The sequence below is a fragment of the Strix aluco genome, chromosome 18 (genome assembly GCF_031877795.1).
Source record: "Strix aluco isolate bStrAlu1 chromosome 18, bStrAlu1.hap1, whole genome shotgun sequence".
Classification (NCBI taxonomy): domain Eukaryota; kingdom Metazoa; phylum Chordata; class Aves; order Strigiformes; family Strigidae; genus Strix; species Strix aluco.
The window spans coordinates 10,828,395-10,853,829 of NC_133948.1; the positions used below are offsets into that span (position 1 = coordinate 10,828,395).

The window sequence follows — 25,435 nt, forward strand, 5'->3', positions numbered from 1 at the left end:
AGTGCCCCAGGAGCGCGACCCTCCTCAGGTAGCGGGACAGGACCCCTGTGCCCCAAGGCCCTGGGGGTGCAGCAAGTCTGGCAAGGACACCTGAGCTGTGGGCGAGCACCACAAGGAGAGGGATGAGACCAGCTAGGCACCAGGTGACCAGGCAGCAGCTCCTGGCACAGGACCAGGACAGGGTCAGGGTGCTGGACAGCCCCTTGTTATCATGGGGCCAGAGTGGAACTTTGCCCAGCATCACGGGCTTACCCAAGGGCCAGAGGTCCATGGGGACTCCTGCTAAGGCTGAGCATAAGTCCAATGAGCCAGCACTGGGAAAATAACGCCAGCACTGGAGTATTCCACCAGCTCCTCTTGCAGCACAGCAGAGCATCCCCTAGCCAGTCCTGCTCTGCCTCAGCAGCCTCATGCATGGCACTGGAGCTGCTGGACCCACGGGAAATGTCCCTTCCAGGGTTTGAAGGTAAATCTTTGGCCCAGCTGCGCAGCCCATGGCATGTTCCCACCTCCTGGTGCTGGGTCCTGCAGATTCAGTGGAGCTGAACTGCCCCAGGGTGATTCCCTGAGGGCTCCTGGCACAGCTGAGCTGGGAGGAGGGCAGGGAGGCACCTGGGAGGGCACTGCATGACAGTGAGTAGTTTGGAGGACCTTGGATCCACGGGGCTGTGGGGCAGGGACAGAACTGCTGGGGGTGCGGGACAGGGACAGAACTGCTGGGCATCATCCCCTCTTCAAATGACAGGGGACAAGCACAGACCTGGAACTGGAAGGAACAGTCAAGCCAGGACACCAGGTACAGGCACCTGCAGCACAGGGCAACAAGGGCAGGGCCATGGCGGGGACCCGCCCCACCATCAGACAGGGACAGCAGAGACTCCTAACTGCCTTGTGCAAGAGTGGGAGGATTTTGTATCACTTCTCCATGGTTCTGTGTCACCATTATAGCTGCTGTCGGAGCTACCACAGTAATAGACAGCCTCGCCTTCGGCTTGGACCCCAGTGATGGTTAACGTGGCTGTGGAGCCAGACGTGGATCCAGAGAATCGTGAAGGGATGCCCGAGGGTCTGTTGGTGTTCCCATAGATCACAGTGACAGGGGCACTGCCAGGGACCTTCTGCTGGAACCAGCCATAGGGGTTGCTGCTAGTCCCGGAGCAGGTGATCTGGATATTTTGTCCCAGGTTCGCTGACACCGAGGGTGGCTGAGTCAGCGCTGCCTGGACCAGGGAACCTGGAGAGGGAGAAGAGAGAGGGGAGAAGACGGGGGTCAGCCAGTGCCCCAGGAGCACAGCCCTCCCCAGGCAGCAGGCCAGGGAGTGCCACAGTCAGAGAAGACTCCCAGACATGGTCACAGGAAACTTCAGGGACCAGAGCCCAGCCCAGCACATCCCACCACAGAGGCAGCTCGAGCAGCAGCAGGAAGACACGGTCATCAGGAGCAAGAGACAGTGGGGTGTCAGACAAGGCCACACTGTGAATTTTGTGGGGAGAAGGACAATAGTCCCGAGACAAGGAGTCACCTCCAGTGCTCTAGGACAGAAAAGGGATGACATTCACAGCCATGGCTGTGCAAAGGGGAGGGTGAACCTGCCTCAGTCCCACAGCTTCACTGATGCTTGGCCAGGAGGGAGAAGCTCTGAAAACCTTCCCCTGACTTTCAAGGCTTGGTCTCACTCATGGTCAGCAGACACCATAGCTGCCGCTGCTGTCGTAGCCACCACAGTAATAGACAGCCTCGTCCTCGGCTTGGACCCCAGTGATGGTTAACGTGGCTGTGTAACCAGACGTGGATCCGGAGAACCGTGAAGGGATGCCCGAGGGTCTCTTGTCATTGTTGTAAATCACAGTGACAGGGGCACTGCCAGGGACCTTCTGCTGGTACCAGCCAACATAGCTGCTGCTAGCCCCGGAGCAGGTGATCTGGACGGTTTGTCCCGGGTTCGCTGACACCGAGGGCGGCTGAGTCAGCGCTGCCTGGACCAGGGAACCTGGAGAGGGAGAGGAGAGATGGGAGAAGACAGGGGTCAGCCAGTGCCCCAGGAACACAGCCCTCCCTAGGCAGCGGGAGGAGGACAGGACCCCTGTGGCCATGGGCAAGCGCTGTGTGGAGGAGAGGGGCCAGGCCACAGCGCAATCCCACCACCTCCAACTCCCCACCACGATGGGGCTGTGCTGCGAACCCCAACTCCCTCTTATAGCCCCACCTGCCCGGGCATGGCCCCTCCATGCAAATGTGGCCCCCAACATGCACTGACAGCTCCTGTGCCAGTGCCCCCCCTGCCCACTGCAGGCTCCTCTCTGGCCCACCAAAGGCACCAGAACCACCCTGGGCTGTCTGTTCCCTGGGCACTCACCTGGGAAAACCAGCTCCCGCTCCACACCAGAGCACCACGAGCAGCTTTCGCTCAGAAGCCACAAGACTGGGACCAGCTGGATCGAGGGGTCTGGGAAATTGCTCCTTGACTCTGCTTTTGGCAAACACAACCGTAGCCAAGACACGTGCCAAGGGATGGCAGCAACGCTTTTCTACCCACCCTTGCTGAAGCATCCTCTGCAGCTGCCTCAGCCCGGCCTGCGACCGGGGCCATCACCTCCACACCCCCCCACCCTTAGAGCATCCCTCTGTGGCAGCACAGCTCCTCCAGCTGCGCTCCCCTTCCCCTCCCGCCCTGGTGCTTCTCCAGGGGGCTCTGCACCCACGGCCGGCCCCGCACAACCTCGCAGCGCCACGCCAGCACCCGCTGCCCACAGCGCACCCCCACTGCGGGCTGGTGCCCCGAGATCTCCCGCCCCAGGGGCCAGGGTTGTCCGGCAGCACAGGCGCTCCCACTTCTCAGCAGCACCACGGGGATGGGGAGAAGCGCTCTGGCCTCTGCTGCCTCTGGAGCATGAGGGCAAACGCCCCCCCTGCCCAGCTCCACACCCCCGGGCAGAGCTCTCCACACCACCCTTCCCAGACCCGCCTCCCCTTTCCCTGATGCCCCAAACAGGTGGTGGGATGCACCTGCCCAAGCAGCCAGAGCCCTGGGGCAGCTCTGACAGATCCTGAAATGCCTCAGGAAGCAAACAGCAGCTTCCTTTCAGCCCTCAGAGCCCCCTCACTCCAAATCCCAGACCCCCTTCACCTCTTAGAACCACAGTGAGTAGGACCCAGACACATGAAGACAGGGATTTATTAGTCTACGTTCCTTTCGCACAAGAGGTTCAATGACAAGACACCACCACCCTCTCTGGCTCCCTCAGGCCACGAATGCAGCAGCTCCTCCTCAGACACAGCAGAGTTCCCACAGGCCTCTTTCTCTTCATCAGCAGTTTCTTCTGCTTCAAGTTCTGGTTGGGAACCAAGACTCAACGTTTTCCTACAAGCTCACAAGCAATGGAGCCTCCTGGCTGCTTTACAGTCCAACACGCCAGAGCAGCAGCACCCCCTCGTGGCCTGCCTTCACTCAGACTTGACTGGAAAGAGCAGGAACGAAAGGCGGCGAGAAGTCAACGAGCAGCTTTGAACACGATTCAGTACTTCTTGAACTCAATTCTTTCTACTTTCACATCCTCTTCAAGTAGTTGGTATACATAAGCCACAACGGTGGAGGCCTGGATATCCATCAGCACAAACGAAGGGATGACGTTCCTGGAAAGAAAACACACTTTGTGCATCTTCCCAAGGAGCTTACACTTCTTGCTATTAACATACCCTGTGCTTGTGTGTTCTAACAGCCGGGGTTGCCAGGGGCTGCAGGGATGTGGGAACCACGGCGGTTTGCAGGCACTGACAACAGCGTCTCGGGCAGAGTTGCTCTTAGCCTAGAACAGCCCTCGAGGTTGCTGAACAGCCCAAGTTGTGCCAGGCTCAGACATTTAAGCTGACAGTGCCTCCACGAGTCTGAATTCCTATGAAATAGTAGCATGCAGCTTCTGGGAAGACACCAGAAAGCAAAATGACTTCAAGAAGCTGCTGCAACTCGTCCCACTGAGGGCCCAGGAAGCCGCCCCAGACACACCAGTGCCGGGCTGTCGTGCCCAACACGTGGGCTAAGTAAAACCCTGGTAACAGGGGAGCCCCACTGCGCTCCCCGGGAAGGGAGAGAGCTGGTCTCCTGCTCCTCACAGCACCTCACCAGCACTCTGCAGCACGGTGGCTGGACACTTGCAGGTGAACACACACATTTCAGGTAACACCTACGGGCTCTGCAGTGCTGGGCAGCTCAGGACCTCCTCTCACTCACATTTCCAAAGCACTGTAGGCTCCTGTAGCTGATCCCGGGTTGATGTAGAATTTGTTTTCATGTTCAAATGCTTCAAATCTGTGCGTGTGTCCTGAGATGAGAATGTCCACATCCAGCTGCCTCTGCAGCAGCGCCAGGCTGGCGACATCGCCCCAGGGAATAACCTGATGGCCATGAATCAGTCCGATTCTGAACTGCCCGACAGTTACAACCTTCTCTTCAGGATAATTCAGGCTCTGAGGAGAAAGGCACAGCCTATAAATCAGCCCCTCACCTATGCAATACAGGTTCCTACGTTCCAAGACACAAACCCTCATTTCACTATTTGAGTGCACAAGGTCTTTTTCAATGTGCGGACCCACTGGATGCTTGTACCACACCCCACCGAGAGCAACTGCAGAGTTAAGAGCTGGGAATTTGCACCAGACTGGAACCTCAAGGCTACACAACAGTAAATAAACACACACACAAGCCCCCAGTTCCTACAGCCACACAGCTGGCTGAGGGACTCCAGTGGCTTCACAGCATTCACACAGACTTGTGCCAGATTTCATATGAATCAGGTTCATGTATTAACCCCCAACAGCCAGTCCCTCCTGTTTCAAGCTCAAGAATGGTCTAGAAAATAATTTTGTTTCTTAATTCTTACTCATTCCTACTTCCTATCCCAGTGAATTACAGTTCAGGAATTGCTAATGCTGAAGGGCTCCCCAGGTTTCATCGAGATGACCACAGCATGCAGGAAGGCAGGCTGAGCAATTAACAGCAGCAAGAACATTACCTCAGAGTCCCCCCTAACAACATGGATGTCTCCAGCCAGAGTCCTGAGGTAGTCATAGCTCTCCTTGCTGCAGAGGTTTCCTGTACACAAGATATGCTGAATCTTTCCTGGAACCAGCAGCTTCTTGAACTCCACCGGCAGACCACTGCACCGGTGTGGGATGTGAAGGTCTCCTAATACTAACACCAACTTTGCACACAGCGGGAGGAAAGAGAGAGTTTTAACCAGGTTACCCAACAGAAGAGCACAAAACCTCCTTGCCGCTCAGGGCGCCCGCAAAGTCTGGTAAAATCGTCACAGGCCCAGCAGGGATTTCTCTCAGATTCAGCTTTGAGAAAACAACCCCTCAGCACGCCCCAGCTGCCCCGCACAGGCAGCCCAGGCTGCTCCCGCCCGGGGAGCGTCCGGCGCTCCCGCACGGAGCCGCAGCGGAGGGAACGCGCTGCCCGAGGAAGACCGATGCGGCGGGCCCCCGGCAACGGGCCGGGCCGGGCCGCCGCTCCACGCTGAACCCGCGGGCCCGGGGCCGCCACTCGCCCCCATCCCCGCCGCTCACCATCGCGCCACACAGCTCCGGCCGCTCCGTTACCCCGGCGCGCTGCGGTAACCAGGAAGTGACGCGCCTCCTTTTCCCCGCCTCCGAGCCAACGGCAGCGCCAGCAGCTCCCCACGTGACGCCAGCGCCCGCGGCAGGGCCCGCCCCCCGCGCCTGCCCGCAGTGCCGAGCATGCGCAGGGCGGAGCCGGTGCTGGGCTGAGGGACCGTTTGTCCGGTTGTCCCCTCCCAGTGTTTTTAATGAAATCTGTGGGATTTTTGTGGAAAAATACATTCTCTTTCTGTGTGAAAATGTTCATATAAAGTACCCACAGGTGCCCGTGTGGTTAAACGTGTCCTTCTCCCCTCAGAAGCCCCGCTGGGGCTGTGAGGGGTGTAGGTGAGGGTTGATGGTGGCGCCGGGAGACGAAGGGCGAAGTGAGACCGGGGGGAGACGCCGGGGGCCGCGAGGAGCCATTGAGGGTGGTCCGGCAGGGGCGTGGGGACAGGCCTCTGCGTGGGCAGGGCAGCGTGGGTGGGGGTCTCTGGGGAAGGTGGGTGCTGACGGGGTGGGTGACACAGCTCCACCCAGGCCCCGGAGAAACCACCAGACATGGCGCCGCAGCGCCTTTGGCTCACCCTTCCAACACGGGTACCCCAGGGCGCGGCGCCACCCCGCAGAGAGACGCCCAAGGGGCTCCTCTGGCCTCCACACGCGTGACACAAACCACGCAGCTGAGGATTAACCTTTATTATGAGGTGAGCCAAACCGCGCAGAAGCCCAAGCTGGGACCAAGCCCACATTGTGCCAAGCGCTGGAAGAGCCCAAGAAAGCCAGGCCACAGCAGAGCTCTCCATCCTCCCACCGCAGCAGATCCCTGCTCCTCTGTGTTCCTGGGCTGAGCCCTGGCAGATCTCGCACCACGTCAGGCTGCCTAATGCTCCACGGGGGATGTTTGGGGTTGAAGAGGAGGTTGCTGCATCTCACAGCACAGCGCAGTGCTGCTGGGCTCGCTCAAGCATGCAAGAGAGTCTTTCTCCATTCCTCCTAAGGCTGCCATTCTCCCTGTTGAGGGCTTTGTGTCAGGGTTGCAAGGGAAAACGCCGAAAACTTTTGTTCCCTGTTTCTAAAACCAGTTGAAGGCATGTGACAGGGAGCAGTAATAGTTGCCATTGTCTTCATGGCAAGCGGATGCAATGATGAGGATGCAGGCATTGCTGGTGAGGTCTTTGGTAGCAGAGAAGCGGTCGGGAGTCTTGGCAGGCTTGTGCTTGTCTCGCTCAGAGTTGTAATAGAGCAGATACGTCAGGGAGTGCCCCGGGCGCTGCTGGTACCAGGAGATGCCAAACTCGCTGATATTGTACTGGGGGCTCAGGGTGCAGGACAACCGAGCGGTCTGCCCGGGCAGCACCAACACAGCGGATGGCTGGGTCAGCACGGGCTGAGCCCTGCAAGCTGCACACACCAAGGATGCAGTCACTGATGGGCTGAGCCATGTCCCTCATCTCCCCCAGCCCTAAAATGACCCTCTGCTCCCTTGAGGCAACCCCATTACCCAACCTCCACCCTGTTCATCACACCACACAGCCCTGGAGCAAAATGCCCTATGGAGACTAACATCCCCCTTGTGCAGCCCAGTCCCGCCCGTCACCCCACAGTGTCCCCCCCAGACAGCAGCTAGCTCAGCCACACCACCCTTACCTGTCCCCGCCGTTCCCACCAGGAGCAGGACCATGAAGCCCAGGGCCATGGCAGGAAGCAGAGGAAGGGAGGCTGTTTCAGAGAGGATCTGCGGTGCTACACAAACCCAGGTTGCTGTGTCGCTGGCAACAGTGAGGCATATGTAAATGACACAGGGGGCTCGGGGACTCCAGCTCCCCGCATTGCTCGCTTTGCTGCAGCCGGGCTTCAGGGAGGGGGTCAAAGCAGTGAGGCAAGAGCTGAGCATTGTGACCCACCACCCACCTTTGCACCAGGCTAGGCCATTTCCTCCAGGCTCACGGATGCACGCACAGCTCACCCCACCACCCTCTGCCCCAGGCACTGGGGTACAGTGGGGAGGCATCACTGACCCTCTCTCCTCTCCCATGGGGGGAGCAGAGAGGTTTCCCTCAGACCTTTTGCCTCTGGCCCTCTGCCACCAGGTGCGCAGGAAGCCAGGAGCCTGAGCCACACCATGCCAAGGATGAGCTGTGGTAGCAGCAGGCTGGGGGCCAGCTGGATCTGCTGCCACCAGGGAGAATGAAAGGACGTGCCAGAGCTCCCCAGCAGCTGTCTCATCACAGAAGCAATATAAGGAAAGTTGCTGCTCCATCGCTGTGACAAGAATTTCTGCCCCGCAGCATGGGCTGGGAGCTGCTGACGGTGCTGAGAGTGCTGCCTCTTTGCCAGGGCTGCCTCAGAAAGAGCAGCCATGGGCAAACACGTGGGGGTGGCTGCCAAAGTCACCAGGAGGCATTTCCCCAGGGAGCTGGTGCAGTGAGACTCTGCTGCGGCACAGCTGGTGCCTTGTGCGGAAGGACAGCAGACCGTTACAGCAAAAGGCTGCCAGACTCACCAGGTGTAAAGCCCCTCCTGTCTGTAACACCCGTCACAGGGCGCAAAGACGCCGCATTACGTAGCCGGCCACAATCAAGGGCTGGCCTCCCCCTAGCACAGCTCTGCACCCTCCAGCCCATGGTGGTCCTTCGCAGCAGGGTGGTCAGCAGGCACTTCGCAGTGTCCCATAACCAGTGGGTACCTCCTGCCCTCCACAGGCAGGCTCAGCTCCCTGCAATGCCAACACATCACCATCCAGGGATGGCCCTTTCCCTCCCCTCTGCAGCACCCAGCCCTGCTCCTGAGGTGTCCCCAAGCCAAAGATGTTTGCAGGTGGTTCCTGATGTGACTGGCCTGTGCATGCCCTGGGCTTGAGGGAAAATGGAGCTCTGAGACAGAGCCCTGCCTCGTTAGAACACCCCAGCACTGCACCTCTGGCACAGGCAGACGCTGAAGAGGAAGCACCACCATCATCCAAGGATGTGACGCAGCAAGCTGGACACTTGCCTTGCTGTGTCACACTACAGTGCTCTGAAAAAGGGCTGGTGCGCCCAATGGCTCGTCTATTTTTTCCACATTCTCTATCAGTTGGTACAACAGAAGTAATTATTCACACAACCTTGCTCAATTTACTGTGACACGGTCACCTTTGGGAGCAGCAAGGGGAAAATGAGAGTGAAAGACAGTGACTGGGGCAATCAGAGCAGCTATAACACAGATGCCACAGAGCAGGGTCCACAACTGCAGTGCTGTGAAGTAGTGAGGTGCCAGTCAGACCTGATGGGACTGTACCAGCACCTTGTGCAGCTGGGCTGCAGGAGCTGCTGCAGTACAGGAGGGCAGCAAGGGCTGTGGGGGGATGTGGAGCCTATAGGTGCCACACAGCTGCCCCTGCACATGTGGTAAAGCCTGGCTGTGTCCCACCTGTGCTCATCCAGGCAAACCTGCTGTATCAGACCAGAGCCAGCCTACAGCAGGCAGCAATGGCTGCATGAGACCAGCTCCAAAGCCCATTCAAACCTGGGCCTTCGCCTTGATGTCTTCTGGCCTTGTGAAGCCCTGCCATTGCAGCATATCAGCAGCTTGTGTTTCACGCAGCCAGGGCTCTGAGCCCATGTAGGTACGAGCATGCTGCAGACACAGCTCCGGCTATCGCCCACCAGCACTCCCCAAACTCTGCAAGGTGAACATGAGTCACTATGCATGTGTGTCCTGGGTGAGGAGTGTCACTCATACACCCAGTCACCAAGCCCTGAACAGATCAAGTCCATGGATTAGACAAAGACTGTGAAACAAAGACCCGCTGAGGCAGAAGGAAATCACCTCCTCACGCAAGGACAGGCATTTTGGAGAAAGGGAATTTGTCCACAGAGCAGCAAGCACTGGATATGCAGTACATCAGCACTGTTACTGGTTCCCACCATTCAGGTCCTCCACATCTGCTGACCAGCCCAGGGACATGATTTCATCCATATGTCCCAGCATCTCCACAGGAAAGGGGATGATGCTACGGGGCCCCTAAGCACTGCTGCAGGATCACTTGTACAGCAACATTTGACACCAAATGGAAGATGCACCTGGGGCATAAGCCATGCACATCGCTCTGACAGCCCAGAGGTGCAGGAAAGTATCTGGCTGTGTGAAGTGCAAGAGCAGGTACGAGCCCAGCCAGGGCTCACCCTGTTCTGCCAGCTTTATTCCTCCTGCATGAGGTACAAGAGATGCTCAGTGAACAGAAGGAACTCACCCAAACCAGGCAGGTTTTATCCCAGATTGACATGTCACTGACCAAGCACAACTACCCCTGTCAGGTCAGGGCAAAACGTGGACCAGGACTTACTGCTGCACCACCCCACATTTGCTGCTAAGCCCCATGGCCTCCTCCTGCTCTGCAGTGCAGGTACGGCCGCTGTCCTAACAACTGCCCACAGCTCCTCCCCGGCTGTGAAACCCCACTGCCTCATGCTCCAGAGCAGGACCAGAGCAGGCAGTGTCCCGAGGAAGGTTTTTCCAGCAGGGTGGGCAGATCTGGCACCATCACAGCCCAGATGAGCTGCAGGACAAACAGAAGGGGCAGGAAACACCACAAGACTGCAAAAAGACTGAAATCCAGAGCAGCTGGGACCACACAAGGCAGGCAGCCTTCCCAACAGGCTGTTGTTTAGCCCAGGCCCTGCTCTATGTCCCCCCACTCCAGTCCCCAGCTGTAGGAGGCTCAGGAATCTGCAGGGACCATTCCCCATTGCTGGAAAATCTGGCTGCTGAAATCACAACAGCATCAGCTGGAAATGCAGCATCTCTCCTGGGCTCTCCAGAAGCTAACACCATCGCTGTGGGGCATTTTGTCATCCCCACCGTGTGCAGGACAGCACCCGGCATGAGCAGCCCCGGGCCCCCACTGGAGGAGAGCAGCTCTGGGAAGAGGCTAAATATTCATTATGGTCAGATATGGAGGTACATGGGGAAAGCACCAGTTTTGCCTCAGCTCTGGGGGCTGGGTGGTCACCTGGACCACCTTCATCGCCATGTGGTGGCCCCGTGAGGGGCAGGGAGGGACATGGCACCTTGATGCACAGCAATGCCCAGTGGTTAGGGAACAGGGCAGAAGAGCTCTGCCAGGGCACATCAGCATCCTTTGCCTCATCTGTTTAAAAAAAAGAGAGATCTTTAACCCCTACACAATGAATCATGGAGGAAAACCATCCCAGCAGAGCTAATTTAATTGCAGAGAGGGAGGCCAGAGGCAAGGATGCGTTCCCAGCCTTGCAGCTCTGGGGAATCACTGGATGGAGCTCTGCTTATCTAGACGCAACCAGAAGAGCCATGGGGCAGAAGTGCCAGCTGCCAGCAGAGCTCCTCTGCTCCCGGCTGTGTGGGAAGGGTTCCCTGGCTCAAATCCTGGCCCTTGGCTCCAGAGAGCACGTATCTGCAGCTGGTGGGAGGGAACAAGCAGGCTCTGTCCTGGCCTTTGCCTGACCCCAGACACTTGCAGCTGAAGCGGCCAGACACACGTGGCCCTAAGCCTTTGCTCCCTCTGCTATTTGAATTGGATCCCCAGCTTCAGCTACTGATGTGTGTCAGCCCTGGGGATTTCTCAATCATGACAAACTTGGTGAGAGTTCACGGCCAAAGTGTCCCCTGGTGACTCAGCTGTGATCTCCAGCTCTTTCCCCTTGTGACCAGGACAACTTTGTGGAAGGGGACTGGCAAGGGCCAGGGCTCACTGCTTTCCCCTACTCATGTTTGATGAAAAAGTTGAAGGACCGAGACACTTCATGAATCAGAACCATTTTTCCCAAATCAAAATGTTTATCCCACTCCTAACCTGGAACATTCTCAGCACCAAACACCAGCAGACGTGGCTGGAATACAGCAGCTCAAAGTCCTGCTGATGGCCTGGCGGGGACCCTCCCTTTGCTCACCACAACAGCAGGCACTTCTCTGCCACCCGCTGTGCCTCCTGGTGTGTCCATGGGGCCCCCGGATTCAGGGTGACCACACTCATATCCTGGGTCTCATTCCCTATCGGCAGCCAACTGCCAAGAGATGGTGAAGGTGCAGTGCTGTGTCCTGATCCTCACAGTTCACCTCAGGAGGAAGCGTCAGTGCAGGCCTGAAGGTACAAGTGCTCCTGAGCAGCAGTCACCGGAGGGACCAGCAGTCACCCCTAGAGAAGCAACAGAGGGTAACAAACAGGCTGCACGGGAATCCCAGATCATCCCAAAACACAGGGAAAGGGGCAACAAACTTCCTCCCATCTAGACCTCAACAGATTCTCTTTGAAGTGTAACTTGCCAAGGAAAATGCCTCTAAACCCAACAGGCTCATGCTGGCCACGCAGGGGCACACAGGGCTTTCTTCACCACATCTCTCTCACTCCAGACTGCATTGATCTTTTGGATTAAACAGGCACCCTAATGAACCTGAGCAAAGTGGAAAATCCTGCATCTGAATTCGCCAGTAAATACCTACAGGAAAGGGAGTGCTACATCCTCAGAGTCATCCCTAAATTGCTCATTGAGACAGCACAGTTCAGCCTCTGTGCCAGGAAGGGTCTGCTTTGGGGGGTGGTGTCACACACCATTTCAGGTAACTGTACCACACACCAGGAAAGCCCTGTCACCTCCTAGAAAGAAAGATGCAGCTTTGGAGAGGGGCTCTATTTAACCTCCACTTGGACACGGCACAGTAGCTCTGAGGAGGCAGAAGCCAACTCAGACGAAGAGCTAGAGCTGAACCTTGTGGCTGCTCTGGGGAAGGAGGAACCTTTTCTGGGTAGAGCTACCTGCCCCAGTTACAAGCCTTGACTTCACTTTTCAGCCAGGAGGGAGATTAATCCATTTCTTCCATTCTGCTGGCAGGAAGAAAAAGCTCTGAAGCCACCTGCTATGAATCCTTCCTAGAGAACCTGGGGAATCACTGCTCTGACCCAGCAGGTAAGAGCCAGGCACCCACCTCACCTCCACAGAGGAGCCAGGGGTGCAGACATGACTCCTGATTCCTCTCCCTGCCACAGCCCTTGCACACCATCCGTGGGACTGTCCTCTGCATTCCATCATGCCCCCTACACTGAGCTTCAGGACTGGTTATGGCTGTGGGTAGTGAGTGAGTTCAGGCAGCGAGAAAAGGGATGAGGAGAAGCCAGAGCTGGTTTGTGGAACCCCGCCTAGTTAGTGTGACAGCAGGCACCTGCTGCCCTCCCACCCCACACCAGGCACGAGTCCCCCCCAGCTTGGTGGGGTCCAAGGCAAAGAGGGGACATTTCCTTGGGACAAACAGGGAGGGAAGGACAAAAGGAGAGATCAGGAAATCCAGAAGTGTCTCCCCGGTTGGCATAGCCTCACTCAATACGCCAAGGGGCAACTGACCCACACGGAAGGAAACCACCCAACTCCGGAGGGGATCACTCCTCAGATCAGCTGCGGAAGCTGTTAGCAAACACCCCGATGAGGGACCAGCGGTGGAGGGGCTCCTTGCAGAGGGCTCAGCCCCCCCCAGCACAACCTCACAGAGCAAGAAGAGCTCAGGGCTCAAGGGCACCCCTAGACAAGGGACAGACCCTTTACTGGTCACAGATGCAGCGCAGCCACCAGCAAGGCTCCACCTGCACTCCCCAGCTCAGCAAGAACCCTCTGCTACTCCGCTGCTCTGCCTGGGGTCCGCCTGCTCCTCTCAGAGGCTCACACTACCACATCCCTGACAAACCACAGGAGTGCAGCACCACAGCCAGGCTCAAGCAGCAGCCTCCTGCTTCAAGGGGTCACTCACATTCCCACGGCATGGCCTGCACTCCTGAGTGACAAACTGCACCTCCTTTCAACCCGCCTGCACAGGCAGCCAGAGGAACACACACCCGCATCATGGGATGAGTCTACCTCCAACACCATCCCCACGCTGGCAGCGGCCTTTAGAGACTGCCCACTGCGGTCACCAGGAAAAACTGTTCAAGAGACATCAGCATCTGCACAACTCCAGCAGCAGCATTGCCAGCACCCAGCCAAGATGGGTCAGGAGACAGCACACACCTACAGGTGCTCCTGATGGTTCTTAACAGCTTCTCCACCCAGACCAGCACACACCAACATCAGTCTAGTATTTAAAACAACTCCATTACAGTGGTTCCTCCCTGCTCACACTGGGGCAGCTCAGCACACAGAGCACTTGGGCTGAGTCTCTGGCATCTTCTTCCCTTGGCTGTCTCTCAGGAGAGCACAGGGCACCCCAGATAAGGCCAGGCACAGCTCAGGACATTATCTACCAACAAGAATTTAGGTCTTGACATTTAGAAGGGACAGGACTTTCAACACCAGCCTCCAGTATCTGCTGCCAGGTTTTACCATCTAGACCTGGACTTCCTCACAGATCCAGGCAAGAGGCTGAGAACTTGTGTAATATTCAACAGCCAGAGGTCAGCAGTTAATTAATTCTGCCATGAAAATTCATCAGTAAAGCATCTGAAAGTGTCATGGTTTCACTGCTGTGCCACTAAGACTCCACTAGAAGCCTCAAAATTCTCATTCACGCCCACACGAGGAGCAGGGTGTCCTGCTGGAGGCCAGTCTGCAGGCAGCACTCACAAGACTCCTGCTACAGGGACTGCAAGAGGAAAGCAGCTCCAAACTTAATCTGACCTTGGTGACCTCGACAACATTGCATAACCCACTAAGGCTTTTAAGTAAGATCAGGCAACTGTATCCAAGTCATACAGCCAGACAGGTCATATTTTCTTAACTCCAGGGTCAGAACAGCTCTTCAGGAAGAGTATCAATGGAAAAATGATTTGTTACTGAAAATACTGTAGGACACATCTCAGATTACCTCTCTCCAGCCCCTCCTCTGCCTGGAGTACAGCCAATCCAGTCTCAGCTCACTTGTGGATCTGCTTTTGCCAAGTCATGCAGGCTCAGTCCTTGCTGGGCTGCACCTCCTGTTTGCAGGAAATACACATTGTGCATTGTCCTTGAAGTGGCTGATACTGTCAACACTTTGGTAGCTTAATTTTAGCTGAAGAATTAAATAAAGAATATGCACAAGTGATAGGTCCAAATAAACTTCTTTATTTCTCTGTAATAAATACAGCAGTATCTGAATTCCAAAGTCCCACAGGTCCAACCATTCCTTTCCTTCCCTGCTAGTCCAGAAGTGAATTACCACTAGAAGACTCCTGTCTAGTCAGTCTGCTCCCTTCAGCTCATCCCCTGTCTGTCCTTCCGCTCCCTGCGGCCAGCAGGGCTCTACACTAGGCCCCTCTTCCCTGCAAGGGGGAAGATTCTTCACAGGAGAGAAGAAACACCTGCAGGGGAGAAAGCACAAGTTCAGCATTGGGTGCATGTTCCAGCAGCTACTTAATAAAGCTCTTTTACCTAAGGTGACCAGATCAAGACATAACTACTGACATCTGCTTCTAACAGGTGCAGCAGGCATTAGGGAATTAAGCAGGGAAAGCAGCAGCCTTCCCCCGGCAGCAAGAGGGCACCTACAGCCTCCTCACCTTCAAAGAGACATGGTCAAGATCATTTCTCCCACCCTCTCCAGTTCCCTTCTGCATTCCAGGACACAGGAAAGGCAGAACTGCTTCCTATTTAAAGCCCTGAAGGGCATTATAACCTCAACAGATTGCTTCTGCAACCTTTGAAACCTCTCAGGCATTCTCCCAGCAGCAGTTCCCTCACTGCCCAGCCCTCCTGCGGGGACAGGGCACCGACTCACCGTTGCTGTTCTTGCACTGCTTCAGAGCCTCGTTGAAGCCCTCGCACAAGGTCAGGTCTCTCTGCTCGGTAGCACACTCGAGGAACTGCTTCATCTCATAGTGGCAGGGTCCATAGGGCGACTGCTGGTACACGGGCTGCTGCCGGGGCTCCTGCAGGCACGGTCCCGGTTAGGGAAGGGGGTCTGGGGGCAGAGGCACCTCCCGCAGTGAGCACCACGGCTCCCACCGCCGCCCTGGGCTGCCTGGACCTCCGTCCGCCCGCGCAGGGGCCAAGTAGCCGTCAGAAGCGCCGCCAGTCCCCGCTCCCCATGCCTGGCTCTGCCCGCCCTCACCCCCAGGCCCGCAGCCCAGCGCCCCAGGGCCGCGGCCCGCCCACGGCCCCCCCAAGCCCGGCCCCGCAAGGGCAGCCCAAGGACGGCAGCCCAAGGACGGCAGCCCGGGCCCGCCGCCAGCCCGCCTCCGCTCGCACCTGGGCCGGAGCCGCCGCCTTGGCCGGTTCCGAGGAGCCGCCGCTGAAGGCGCCGGTGAGGGCGCTGCCCACGACGTGTCCCACGGCGGAGCCCACGGCCACGCCAGCCGCCGTGCTCGCCATCTGCGCCATCAGCCCGGGCTGCGCCGGCTGCGCCGCCGGCACCGGGGCCGCTGGGGCCGGGCTGTGGAGAGAAGTGAGTCAGAGAGGGACGAGGGGAGGGTGTCGAGGCCCGCCCGGCCCTGCCGCCGCCCCGGTACCTGGTGGGGGCCGGGGCCGGTGCCGGTGCCGCCGCGGGCCGCCTCGCGCTCCTGCCACCGCGCGCCATCGCTTCGCCGCTCCCGGCCCCGCCCCGCGCGCCGCCTTAAGAGGCGCCGCCGCCGCCACGTGAGCCCCGCGCATGCTCAGTGCCCGCGGCCGAGGCCACCCGCCCCGCGGGGGGAAGGCGGGCCCGGCCGCTGCGCGCATGCGCAGAGAGGGGCGGGGCGGCCCCAGGCACCGCCCGCTGCGCCCACCGCCCCCACCAGGGGGCGCCCCCGCCCGCGGGGCCCAGCCCGGGCCCGGGGCTGGCGGTCGGATCCGGCAGGGCCGAGGCAGGGGGCGGGCGGGGCTCTGGGGGCTCCTGCGGCCCTTCGTGGGCGAGGAAACGCCTTGTGTGTGTGACCCGTCCCGGCCCGCCTGACACGGACGCGCTCTCGGCCGTATCTCCTCCAAGGAAACCGAGCTGCGGACGCGCCCGCCGCCGGCCGGGCCCGGCCTGGCCCCCCCGAAGTGAAGTAAAGGGGCCCCGGGCCGGTACCTGCCGGAGCTGGCGACACCCTCCTCCGGGTCAGGCGGGGAGGGGGTGCCGATACCGTCCCCGCCAGCCCCGGGGGGCGCCGACCAGGTGCCCGGGGCAGGGCAGCGGCGGTCTGACCCGCCTGGCCTTGTACGCCCGGGCCTCAGCCCCCCGCCGGTGGTCAACGGCCCCGTTACGAAAGGCCACTGGAGGGGCTGTTCAACACCCCCCCACCCGGTAACGGGAGGGGTCATGGAGGAGGAGGAATGATTTCTGCTCCTGCGATGGCTTCTGCCTCCGTGGGAGACACTGACCACAGCTCCCCCCGCTCCAAAATCGGGTTTGACTTTGCATTTCGGTTTGTCCCAGTTTGCTGCAGCCCAACTGGGACAACAAACACTTCCAAGGGTGAACTGGTATCTCGCTGTCCCCAAATTCAGCACCTGCAGATCAAGCAACAGACCATCTCTGGAGTCACTAGCCCAAACGTGGCTTAGCTGGTTTCTGGGCTCCCACCACTGGGTGAGGAGCATGTTCTGCTGAGTGCTGTAGAGCCCCAGAGCCCAGGACGACGGAGCGGTCCGGGCAGGAGTGAAGAAACACCGGCTGGGTGCAGGCAGACCAGGCAGCGGGAGAGAGCAAGGAGGCACAGCCAGCAGGCGATGAGCAGAGCACAGCAGCTCTGCTCTGAAGGCTTCTGTCGTGACAAAGAGCTTCAAGGAGGGTGATGGGGTGGCTTTGCAAATGCTCAGAGGCTGCTTCTCCCAGGTGTGGAGTGGAGCAGGAGAGAGCATGAAGGGGCTTGTTGGAAATGGGCGACGGAGACAGCCTCTGTTGCATGGGAGATGATGGGTGGAGGAGAGGTGGATAATGAAGGGCTGGGAGAGGGAAGATGAAGAGTCCACAAATGGGGCAGAGAAAAGAGGGTGCCAGGGAGGAGCACGGGGAGGAATGATGTGGTCTAAGCCATTGGCCAGCACAACAATTTTTACAGCAGCCCTCTGGATACAAACCAGCAGATCAAGGAACGCTGTGCAAGGTGTGGACGTTGTTGGGAAGTAGGAATCCATGGAGAGATGATGATGATGAGCCCTCAAATCACAGACAGGCTGGACGACGCCAGTTTTACCTTCAAACCAGTTTCCTGACAATCATCTCTTCCCTGGCACCCCAGCGGGTCTCCAGGGCCTCTGTGGGTCCATGTCTGCTCAATATCTCCCCAGGACGGGCCTGGCTGCCTGCTCCATCTTTGGATGTTCCTTATGCCCTGTGGAGTGAAACAAATTTCCAAAATTGAGAAGGATCCAGAAGTTGTCCAGGAAAAAAAAAAAAATTCCAGCTATGTTATGTCTCCAGGGCTGTGCTCATACATTCAGCAAGTTATGAAAACCAGCTCTTTGGGCTGGTTCATTGACTGGCAGGAATTAGAGAGCTAAGTCACTGCAGGATTGGCAATTAGCTGCTGTGTAAGTGTTTTTGTAGAATCAAATTTCCAGCACGAGGGGAAGAGAAAAGTGTTTGTAGAGGCAGCCGCCCCCTCGGCGCGGGAGCTGGGCAGGCAGGGGGAGAGCTGCAGCTCCTACGCTTCTGAGGAAGGGGATTGTGCCTCAAACAAACACAATTTTGGTCTCCTCTTCTGAGGGGTAACACCCTCAAATCCTTCTTCCTGCAGTGCCAGGGAGCTTGCCTGCCCTGGGAGCTGTGCTATGCAGTTCTGCTTTCAGCTGAAACAGCAGCATTTTATATTTGGCGTTTACCTGCCTTGCCCACTAATAGGAGAGGGGGCCAAGAAGTTGTAAAGCCAGAAGAATGTAACTGGAAAGCCCCTGCACCAGCAGCACCTGCATTTTTTCCATTTCCCAGCCATGCATCCTGGGGGAGTGGGGTTCCCTTCCCATGCAGTTCCATCCCACCAAGCCTTGAGCACTTGCGGGGAAACAGAGGTCTTAAAGACATGAGAAAAAAAGACAAGGAGGGAAGAAAAGGGTGACCTCAGGGAGCCTCTCACTGCAAGGAAACCCGAGGGTGGGAGCTCAGCTCTCTGCCAGCAGCATGTGAGCACGGTCAAGCTCATCAGCATGTGGGGCTGGGGCTACCACACCACAGGCTCCTCTTCCCTCCTGGGTTGCCCCTAGTCCTAGGAAGAAGCTGGGCATGTGCTGGGGGGAGGAGAGGACAGACTTGCAAGGGGCGCAGGGAATGCCAGACCTCCAGCCGTAAGAAATCGCGGTTCATTAGTTCCACTACGCACAGAACAACTTGCTGAAGGAGCCTGGGTTTCAAGCTGAGAGAGTCCCTTTAAGCTGCGTCTGGGGGACCCTTTGATTTGGTTAATTAGACTCAAAAGTTTTTCTGTGGTGTGGGAGGCCGGGTATGTGCTGAGGAGCACAGCTACCCTGGGTTTACTAATGAGATAATTTATTGTGGCTGTCTGAGAGGCTGAGTGTACACAACTCCACCCGCACACACACCACCCACTCCAAGCCCTCTGCTCCCAGCTGGAGAGTCCTCAGCACGGGAGGTGGAAGTACTGTGTTAGGTCTCCCTGGGCAGAGCCCTGCTGAGGGGCCATCCTCCCCTCCGGACTTGTGCAGCAGAGCCCCGTTTGCATCTAAATATCCTTGAAACAGTTTTCACTGCTTCCCTGGCCAACCTTCCTAATTCCCCTATTTTTCTGCCTAAATTTGATCTCTGATTCAAACAAGTAGCTTCATTTCTGCCTCTCTCTCTTCCCCTGCTCCAGAAGATCCCTCCTTACATAGTTCAAGTGTCAGGGCTTGCCTACACTTGAATGTTAACTCTGGATTAAGGGACATATAAATCTGAAAGACAGTAACTAATTCCTGAATAGTTCTGGAAAGATTTACTCAAAACCAGTCACTTCTGAGTAACTCGGTGCACTGGCTGGCCTGTACGTTCCCTCCTGTTAGCAGCAGGATCAGGTAAGACAAAGTTTGTAAAAAGCAGGTCTGTTTTTCCCAACTGCTTTCTTGCCGTTGCTCTAAAAGCAGATAATGATCTCCCCCTTCAGACTTTGCCTCACTTAAATCCTCACGCTGTCACAGCTGAAATGTGGCTACAAAGGGATCTAGGAATTCCCCAAGCGTTTGGATTGCAAGGGGTTATTTCACAGGTAAGGAATGCAATACCCGGCCTCCCTGGGTCTCCTACCTGTGTCTGCCCCTCCATCGGTGACAGAGCACGGGTCTGTCTTTACCAGGCTGCAGTTTCACAGGGCGTTTGCTTAGGGAACAGTGCCACCCGCGAGTGGCACGTTTCCACAGAAGCCCTCTCCACGCAGCCATGCCACACTGCGGCGCACCCTGCCCCGTCCCTGCCACGGGCCACCGCCAGCAGGTAGCCATCTGGAGATGCTGACAGAGCCTCCTGCCTCCCGAGCTGCAGGTTTGCGCTTGGAGAACCCTAATTACTGCATGCAGGGGCAGATCTGGGCAGTGCTCTGGGTGTACCTGAATTTAAGTTATGTAGGTTAACAGCAAATTGCACGGGATGGTTGCTCGGGGATCTGGGCAAACTATTAAAAGCAGAAGAAAGCGTCTGATGAATTAGCCAATATTTTTGTTTGTGGACAATCCCCAGAAAAAAACAGAACCAAAACCTCCAGTTCTTACCAATGTGTTTGCTACTCAGAATTACTCCATGAATCATATATGACTGAATGTATTGCAGTCAGTGGGTTTCTGGTGTCCTGCTTTTATTTTCATCTTTGAGCTCCGGCTAGTCCTAATTTTGCTTGTGCCGAGTGGCTGATTTCAGTCTCCCAAGTCCATACGGATCTTTCAGGTCAGATGTAAATATGCAAGTGCTACTTTTTTATCCTATAAAGTTTTTGCAAACAGAAGTTGCAACTGACAAATAATAATAAAAAAAAAGAAATGGAATTCACAGATTTTTCATGAGCACAGGGACACGTTTCCCACAGTCCTGCCTCACCGCCATTCCCCCGAGGGATAACAAAGCGGTAGCATCACTGGTAGGTGATTCTCGATGGCTTCGCCACGGCAGTGTGGCACACAGCTCTCTCACACGGGGTGCCACAGGCTTTGAGCACACTCTCCCCACACAGATCTCGTGCTGTCTGCATCCTTCCTCAGTCTCTTTTTAGCCAAAATACAATGTCTGAAATGAAGTGACTGTGCTGCAAGAGTCAGAGATGAGAAAAGGGAGGAATAAAAAAACACGGCGTCTAACTGGAGGAGCTGCAGATGGCCAGACGTGACTGCAAGGGAAGGGAAGGCAGCACTACAGAGTGCCGTTTCAGCTTTCAAGTCTTGTGCTCCCAGGATCTACATGCCATTTCTTGGATGTGGTTTGCCCCGAGGGCAATCTCAACAGCTGTGAAGTTTCAGCAGATGAACAATGTAGTTTTCAATAAATTTCACCAAGCAAGCTTGATTTTAACTCATTCATGCTAGTCGACTTCTGGTCTGAAGGCTCTTCCAGACCTGAATCCATTCAGATCACAAGTGTTTTCCATTTGAACCCCAGGGCCTGACTGCTGGAGCACACCTGAGCTAGACTGCTCTGCTCTGGGTTTCCAGAGAGCTCTTTCCCACCAGAAGAGGCTTCTCTCAGCCATGCCCATGGGTCTTGGGAGGTGTAGGTACATCTCTGCCACTTAAACCCACCCTGGTGCCCTGTGGGTGGAGGAAGGTACCAAATGTGGAATGTGGATGCCCTCACCTCCTGGTGGGGAAAAAGAAGGTGGTAGAAAAAAAACTTTTCCAAATATTTTCTTCCTCAGTGGCAGCTGCATCTCAGAAGTTCAATTTCCTTGGTATTCACACATCCAGACACGGGGCTTGCACTCTCAGAGGAATGTTCTGATCCCAACTGAAGGCTGCAACTGAAAGAAGGGCTTTTGTGTCCCAAAATTCCTGTTGGACCTAGCCAAGAAACTACCTCTTCCAAAACATCTCTGGTGCATCCTCAGATCATAAGGATGACAATTACTGTGAGCTCTGTCAATTCACCTGCTAAGTATGGGACAAGATGGCAAACCTGAGCCCGGAGATTTTGTTTTGTTTTCTTCATGGCTGCAGAGCACCCTGTGAGCAGTGCAGCTACAAAGGCAGCGCAGGTTTGTTCCATGTGTGTCTGGAGGATCTGAGCAGTGAGACAGTGCCCTTTTGCTGCCTTTCCTCCGGCTGGGATCTGCCGGGTGGTTTCAGGAAGTCCGAAGCAGCGAGCTCACACCCCTTGCAGGAGATAACAGTGCTGAGTGGGCCCTGGAGGGATCTCACACCTTTACAAGCTCCCTGCTTTACCTGCGCTGTCCCGGTCAATGGGCTTGGGGCTTAGCATTTCCTCCTCACCCAAAAAGTCTGCCCAGAGGCCATTCCCTTCCACTTGCACAGCTGCTCCCTGGCTGGTCTGGTTTCCCCCTCTCTGGTGCAGACAGGCAGTAAACATCTCCCAGAGCTGCGCTCCCTGGTTCCCCCAGCACAGCTCCGAGGGGAGTGCTGAATGCTCCAAGACATCTGTAGTAAAGACGACACGTAAGCAAATACGGAAGCAAGGATGGGGTCTGTGTGTAAGGCAGAGGCATCCATGACCTTTTAGGAAGCTGTTAGCACCAACCCATGAACAGCTACTGCTTTGAACTAGAATATTACAGTAACTACCTGCCCCCATCTCCCCCTTCCCAAGCAAAGACATAGCCCATACGGCAGCCACAGAGATCTTGTGCAATTCTGCAGCCCCTACACAAAGAGTTCACAGCCACCTGTGATTCAGGGTCCTTTGGCTCAGCTCTCCTAAACATCTCCAGAGTTTTAATCACCACATTGCTCTCCCTGCCCTACTGAGGCTGTCCAGCCATCAGCTTCCAACATCTCTCTCAGCCAGAAACTAAATACTGGAGCCCATCTTATCTTTCCTCTGTAAAAAAAAATGGTAGCGTCTCCTCTTCACATGAAGGGTTAATAACTTGTGCAAAAGCACAAGGAAGCCTGGTCATGTACTCCAATTTGTCATGATTTCTACTGAAGTGCTCTTTTCAGCTGCATTCTCCACCACAGAGAGTGCTGAGCTCAATGCAGAGACCATCCATGGGCTCCTCCATAGGAACAGTGCATACATCCTCTTCTGTAGGAACAGCCCGGCCTTGGCAAAATCAGTGGTCTGAGCAAACACCACAGCTCTCTGTAAAGGCTGGGCACTGTGTGTGCCGTGCTGGATTCATTCCCAGCCTTGTGTAAGCTCTTGTGGTGCTCCTTTTAGACTGTTCCTTGGAGTCTTCAGTTTGGTCTCTGGGTGCTTCCCTGGATCTGAGGCTTCTTACACTGAGTTTGGGATAATGCAGTCTGAGAGTTCAGCAACTGCTGCCCCAGAGAAAGTGGAAAAACATCTTGGGACCTGAGCTCTGCCACAGTCTGGCAGCCAATTTATTAGAGTCACATTTATTAGTGGGTCACAGATGCATCCTACCCCACAGCATCTAGAGTTCCAAATTGCAGGGCACTGCATCACTGCTGCATAATCTAACAGTTGTGAGAACCACTTTGCATCCCGATGGGAGCCAAGAGAGCACTCACCCCAACCAAAACCCACACCTCCATGATCTCCCTTCCTGGTTAACTCCTCTGCACTGAGTTTGCTTGCTCTCCTGTCATTCTTCCCTCCTGGCTCACATCCTTACTGCTCTCACATGCCTTCAGTCAGTCAGAGCCCACAGCACTGCCCCGGTGCCGGGCAGATGCCCTGTGCGTGCCTAGTTCTGTCCACCCGGCACCAACCAGCCCAGCTACTCCCCTGCCGTGCCCACAGCCGCCCCCCGGTCCCACCGAGATGCGAGGAGCACCATCTCCTTGCTACTGCTGGCCCTGGCTTGCCAAGCTGGCCTGCACATCCGGGGGATGGCCACCTTCCACTCATCATGGGAAAAGCACATCGTGAGATGATGCCAGAGCAATGTGGAGGGGCAGGAGGGTCCCGGCAGCAGCGAGGCGGTGCCGAGGGGGGCTGGGGGAGTGGTACCCATTCCAGGGAGGTGAGTTCAGTGCATTTGCTGAGGAGGGGGGAGAGGGGGGTTGGTGAGGGGCTTGGCTGCTCTGAGCAGAAATGTGCGTGAAGAAAAGCCCCTACCCACACCCTGAATTCCACAGCTCAGCTCCAGGGACAGGGGGAGGGAGAGAGGACAGGATGGGACATTTCCAGCAGACCTGTGACTTGTTTGTAAAAGCCTCATCTCACAAGCCCTGCCTGCCTCCTCCCCCATCGCCTCCACTGCTCACACTGGGTTTTATTAATGCAGTCCCCCTTAGGCTAGAGGGAATCACATCCCAGGAGACATTCCAGTCTCAGCTCAGCTTCGGAGGGGATCAGAGGGAGCCAAGGGTGGGGGGCGTTTCACCAGGACGTTTCATTTGCGGAGATCTGGCAGGTCGAGAGCGCTGCAAGACGGCACTAGCAGCCTCCTTATCAGACACTGAGCAGCCGCAGGCTGGAGTTGAGTCTCTGCTCAGCTCATTATCTCCCAGTCACTTCTGCTCTGTCCAGGATGATGGCTGGAAGCTCTTAACCTGGGCTCTGCCGGGTGCTGGGTGCACGGCCGGGCACAGGGAGTCTGGGCAGGGAGTCTCGCCCTTTTGCTCAGGTGATGAACACAACTGTTGGTGACATGCAGCTGGGTCCAGGCTGCCGCAGGGGCTCAGCCGGGGTCAGCACCCTTCCCTGAGCACCAACAGGGCCTCAACCACCAGCTCCTCGCAGCCATCGCACTCTGCACCAGTCGGGGCTGACACCTCTCGCCAGGAATGGGAGCTGGCTCCCCGGCGTCTGGCTCCTCAGGTGAATTGTGGTGTGCCCTGAACCTATGCCAGGAAAATGCCAGCAGATGAAACTTTGTCTCAGGCCAAGAGACACGAAGATGGATGTGTTTTCCTTGCCTGGCTTATCTTGCAGGCAGTGCTTCTCACCGGAGCCCGGCACTGTTTGTGTGTGCTAGGCTCCTGGCACAGGGGCAGGAGATGATTAGACAACAAACACTGTGGCGTACCTCTCCCAGGGCTGCAGCCTGCTCCTGCCCTGCCGAGACCACGGCCCGGCAGGGAGTTACTTCTCAGGGGCCAAATCCCAGGGCTGGCTGCAGCTGCACCAGGGCTGCAGGGGGAAAAGGGGGAGGAAGAGCCGCATGACCCTGCAGCTGCTCGGGCACCACGTGAGCTGCAGTGCGAGCTACACAGGGATGGGGCTGCGGGTGCCTTAGCTGCTCCCCCAGGGACCCACTCCTGGGCTGGACCCCTGCGCAGATGCGGTTCACCTCTGCAAGGTGAGGGGCAGGACAGTCCTGCCACCAGCTTGCTTGTTCCTAGATTGGAGGAGGCAGCGGTGCCCACCCAGCAGCCCTGCAGGGAGTCAAGTACTCAGCTCCACTCATGCCTCTTGGTTTCAGAAGGCCAAATTTGCCCTAACTCCACGTCATCTTCTTGCCTCCTCCCCATGCCCATGCTTTGGGTTGCCAGCTGAGGAGGAGAACCAGGTAATTCAAGGCCGGTTCAAGAAATACTCCTGATCCCTGGTGTTTACAAGGCAGTTCACTGTGCATGACCCCCAGCCTTGTTTGCACCTACCACCACCTGTGCAAACACCCACTTTGGCTGCCCAGGAGAAAATAAGATGCCAGGGCCAAAGAAAATGTGAATCTGAAAGCAAGAGGGTGAGAACGGAGACTTGCCTGCTGGGGATGTGTCCCTGTTTGTCACCCACTGAGCAGTGATGCTGGAGACATCAATTCATGAGGCCACCACCTGCAGAGAGAAGAGGAAAGACATTAGGGGAGAGAAATCAAAGGGGTTTCTCTGTCCTGGGGATTTGGCTCCTGGACCCTTTTCCAGCTGCTCAGGGAAATACCCAGGAGGTGTAAAGCTCCAT

General features: G+C 56.7%; 5 protein-coding genes across 5 annotated transcripts; all 5 read right to left on the reverse strand.

Moving 5' to 3' along the window:
* Positions 1-1,623: 1,623 nt before the first annotated feature.
* LOC141931601 (uncharacterized) lies at positions 1,624-3,163 on the reverse strand. Its single transcript, XM_074843952.1, has 4 exons — positions 3,129-3,163; positions 2,721-2,884; positions 2,358-2,468; positions 1,624-1,991 (listed from the first exon to the last, which is right to left on the reverse strand). The coding sequence occupies exons 1-4, from the start codon at positions 3,161-3,163 to the stop codon at positions 1,684-1,686; spliced, it is 618 nt and encodes a 205-aa protein (XP_074700053.1). The 3' UTR covers positions 1,624-1,683.
* Positions 3,161-5,628, reverse strand: LOC141931618 (vacuolar protein sorting-associated protein 29-like). The gene is made up of 4 exons (XM_074843975.1): positions 5,567-5,628; positions 5,011-5,199; positions 4,230-4,465; positions 3,161-3,634 (listed from the first exon to the last, which is right to left on the reverse strand). The coding sequence occupies exons 1-4, from the start codon at positions 5,567-5,569 to the stop codon at positions 3,517-3,519; spliced, it is 546 nt and encodes a 181-aa protein (XP_074700076.1). The 5' UTR covers positions 5,570-5,628; the 3' UTR covers positions 3,161-3,516.
* Positions 5,629-6,314: 686 nt separating this feature from the next.
* On the reverse strand, positions 6,315-7,295 carry LOC141931835 (pre-B lymphocyte protein 3-like). The gene is made up of 2 exons (XM_074844454.1): positions 7,247-7,295; positions 6,315-7,000 (listed from the first exon to the last, which is right to left on the reverse strand). The coding sequence occupies exons 1-2, from the start codon at positions 7,293-7,295 to the stop codon at positions 6,672-6,674; spliced, it is 378 nt and encodes a 125-aa protein (XP_074700555.1). The 3' UTR covers positions 6,315-6,671.
* A 7,325-nt stretch (positions 7,296-14,620) lies between these two features.
* CHCHD10 (coiled-coil-helix-coiled-coil-helix domain containing 10) lies at positions 14,621-16,136 on the reverse strand. Its single transcript, XM_074844455.1, has 4 exons — positions 16,023-16,136; positions 15,763-15,946; positions 15,293-15,443; positions 14,621-14,876 (listed from the first exon to the last, which is right to left on the reverse strand). The coding sequence occupies exons 1-4, from the start codon at positions 16,088-16,090 to the stop codon at positions 14,857-14,859; spliced, it is 423 nt and encodes a 140-aa protein (XP_074700556.1). The 5' UTR covers positions 16,091-16,136; the 3' UTR covers positions 14,621-14,856.
* On the reverse strand, positions 16,127-21,037 carry LOC141931602 (uncharacterized). The gene is made up of 3 exons (XM_074843953.1): positions 20,173-21,037; positions 16,262-17,807; positions 16,127-16,220 (listed from the first exon to the last, which is right to left on the reverse strand). The coding sequence occupies exons 2-3, from the start codon at positions 17,608-17,610 to the stop codon at positions 16,127-16,129; spliced, it is 1,443 nt and encodes a 480-aa protein (XP_074700054.1). The 5' UTR covers positions 17,611-17,807; positions 20,173-21,037.
* Positions 21,038-25,435: the final 4,398 nt, after the last annotated feature.

Excerpts from the sequence above, each read along its gene's own strand:
- LOC141931601 (XM_074843952.1), bottom strand. The coding sequence starts at position 3,163 with ATGTGTCTGGGTCCTACTCACTGTGGTTCTAAGAG. Across the intron at positions 2,885-3,128 it reads ACTCACTGTGGTTCTAAGAG|AGGCAGCAGAGGCCAGAGCG; the intron begins GTGAAGGGGGTC and ends CTCATGCTCCAG. Across the intron at positions 1,992-2,357 it reads GCGGGAGCTGGTTTTCCCAG|GTTCCCTGGTCCAGGCAGCG; the intron begins GTGAGTGCCCAG and ends CTCCCTCTCCAG.
- LOC141931618 (XM_074843975.1), bottom strand. Across the intron at positions 4,466-5,010 it reads TTGTTAGGGGGGACTCTGAG|AGCCTGAATTATCCTGAAGA; the intron begins GTAATGTTCTTG and ends CTTTCTCCTCAG. Across the intron at positions 3,635-4,229 it reads GCCTACAGTGCTTTGGAAAT|GAACGTCATCCCTTCGTTTG; the intron begins GTGAGTGAGAGG and ends TTTTCTTTCCAG.
- LOC141931835 (XM_074844454.1), bottom strand. The coding sequence starts at position 7,295 with ATGGCCCTGGGCTTCATGGTCCTGCTCCTGGTGGGAACGGCGGGGACA. Across the intron at positions 7,001-7,246 it reads GGTGGGAACGGCGGGGACAG|CTTGCAGGGCTCAGCCCGTG; the intron begins GTAAGGGTGGTG and ends TGGTGTGTGCAG.
- CHCHD10 (XM_074844455.1), bottom strand. The coding sequence starts at position 16,090 with ATGGCGCGCGGTGGCAGGAGCGCGAGGCGGCCCGCGGCGGCACCGGCA. Across the intron at positions 15,947-16,022 it reads CCGGCCCCGGCCCCCACCAG|CCCGGCCCCAGCGGCCCCGG; the intron begins GTACCGGGGCGG and ends TTCTCTCCACAG. Across the intron at positions 15,444-15,762 it reads AGGCGGCGGCTCCGGCCCAG|GAGCCCCGGCAGCAGCCCGT; the intron begins GTGCGAGCGGAG and ends CCGTGCCTGCAG.
- LOC141931602 (XM_074843953.1), bottom strand. The coding sequence starts at position 17,610 with ATGGATTCCTACTTCCCAACAACGTCCACACCTTGCACAGCGTTCCTT. Across the intron at positions 16,221-16,261 it reads GGCGGTGGGCGCAGCGGGCG|CGGCCGGGCCCGCCTTCCCC; the intron begins GTGCCTGGGGCC and ends GCATGCGCGCAG.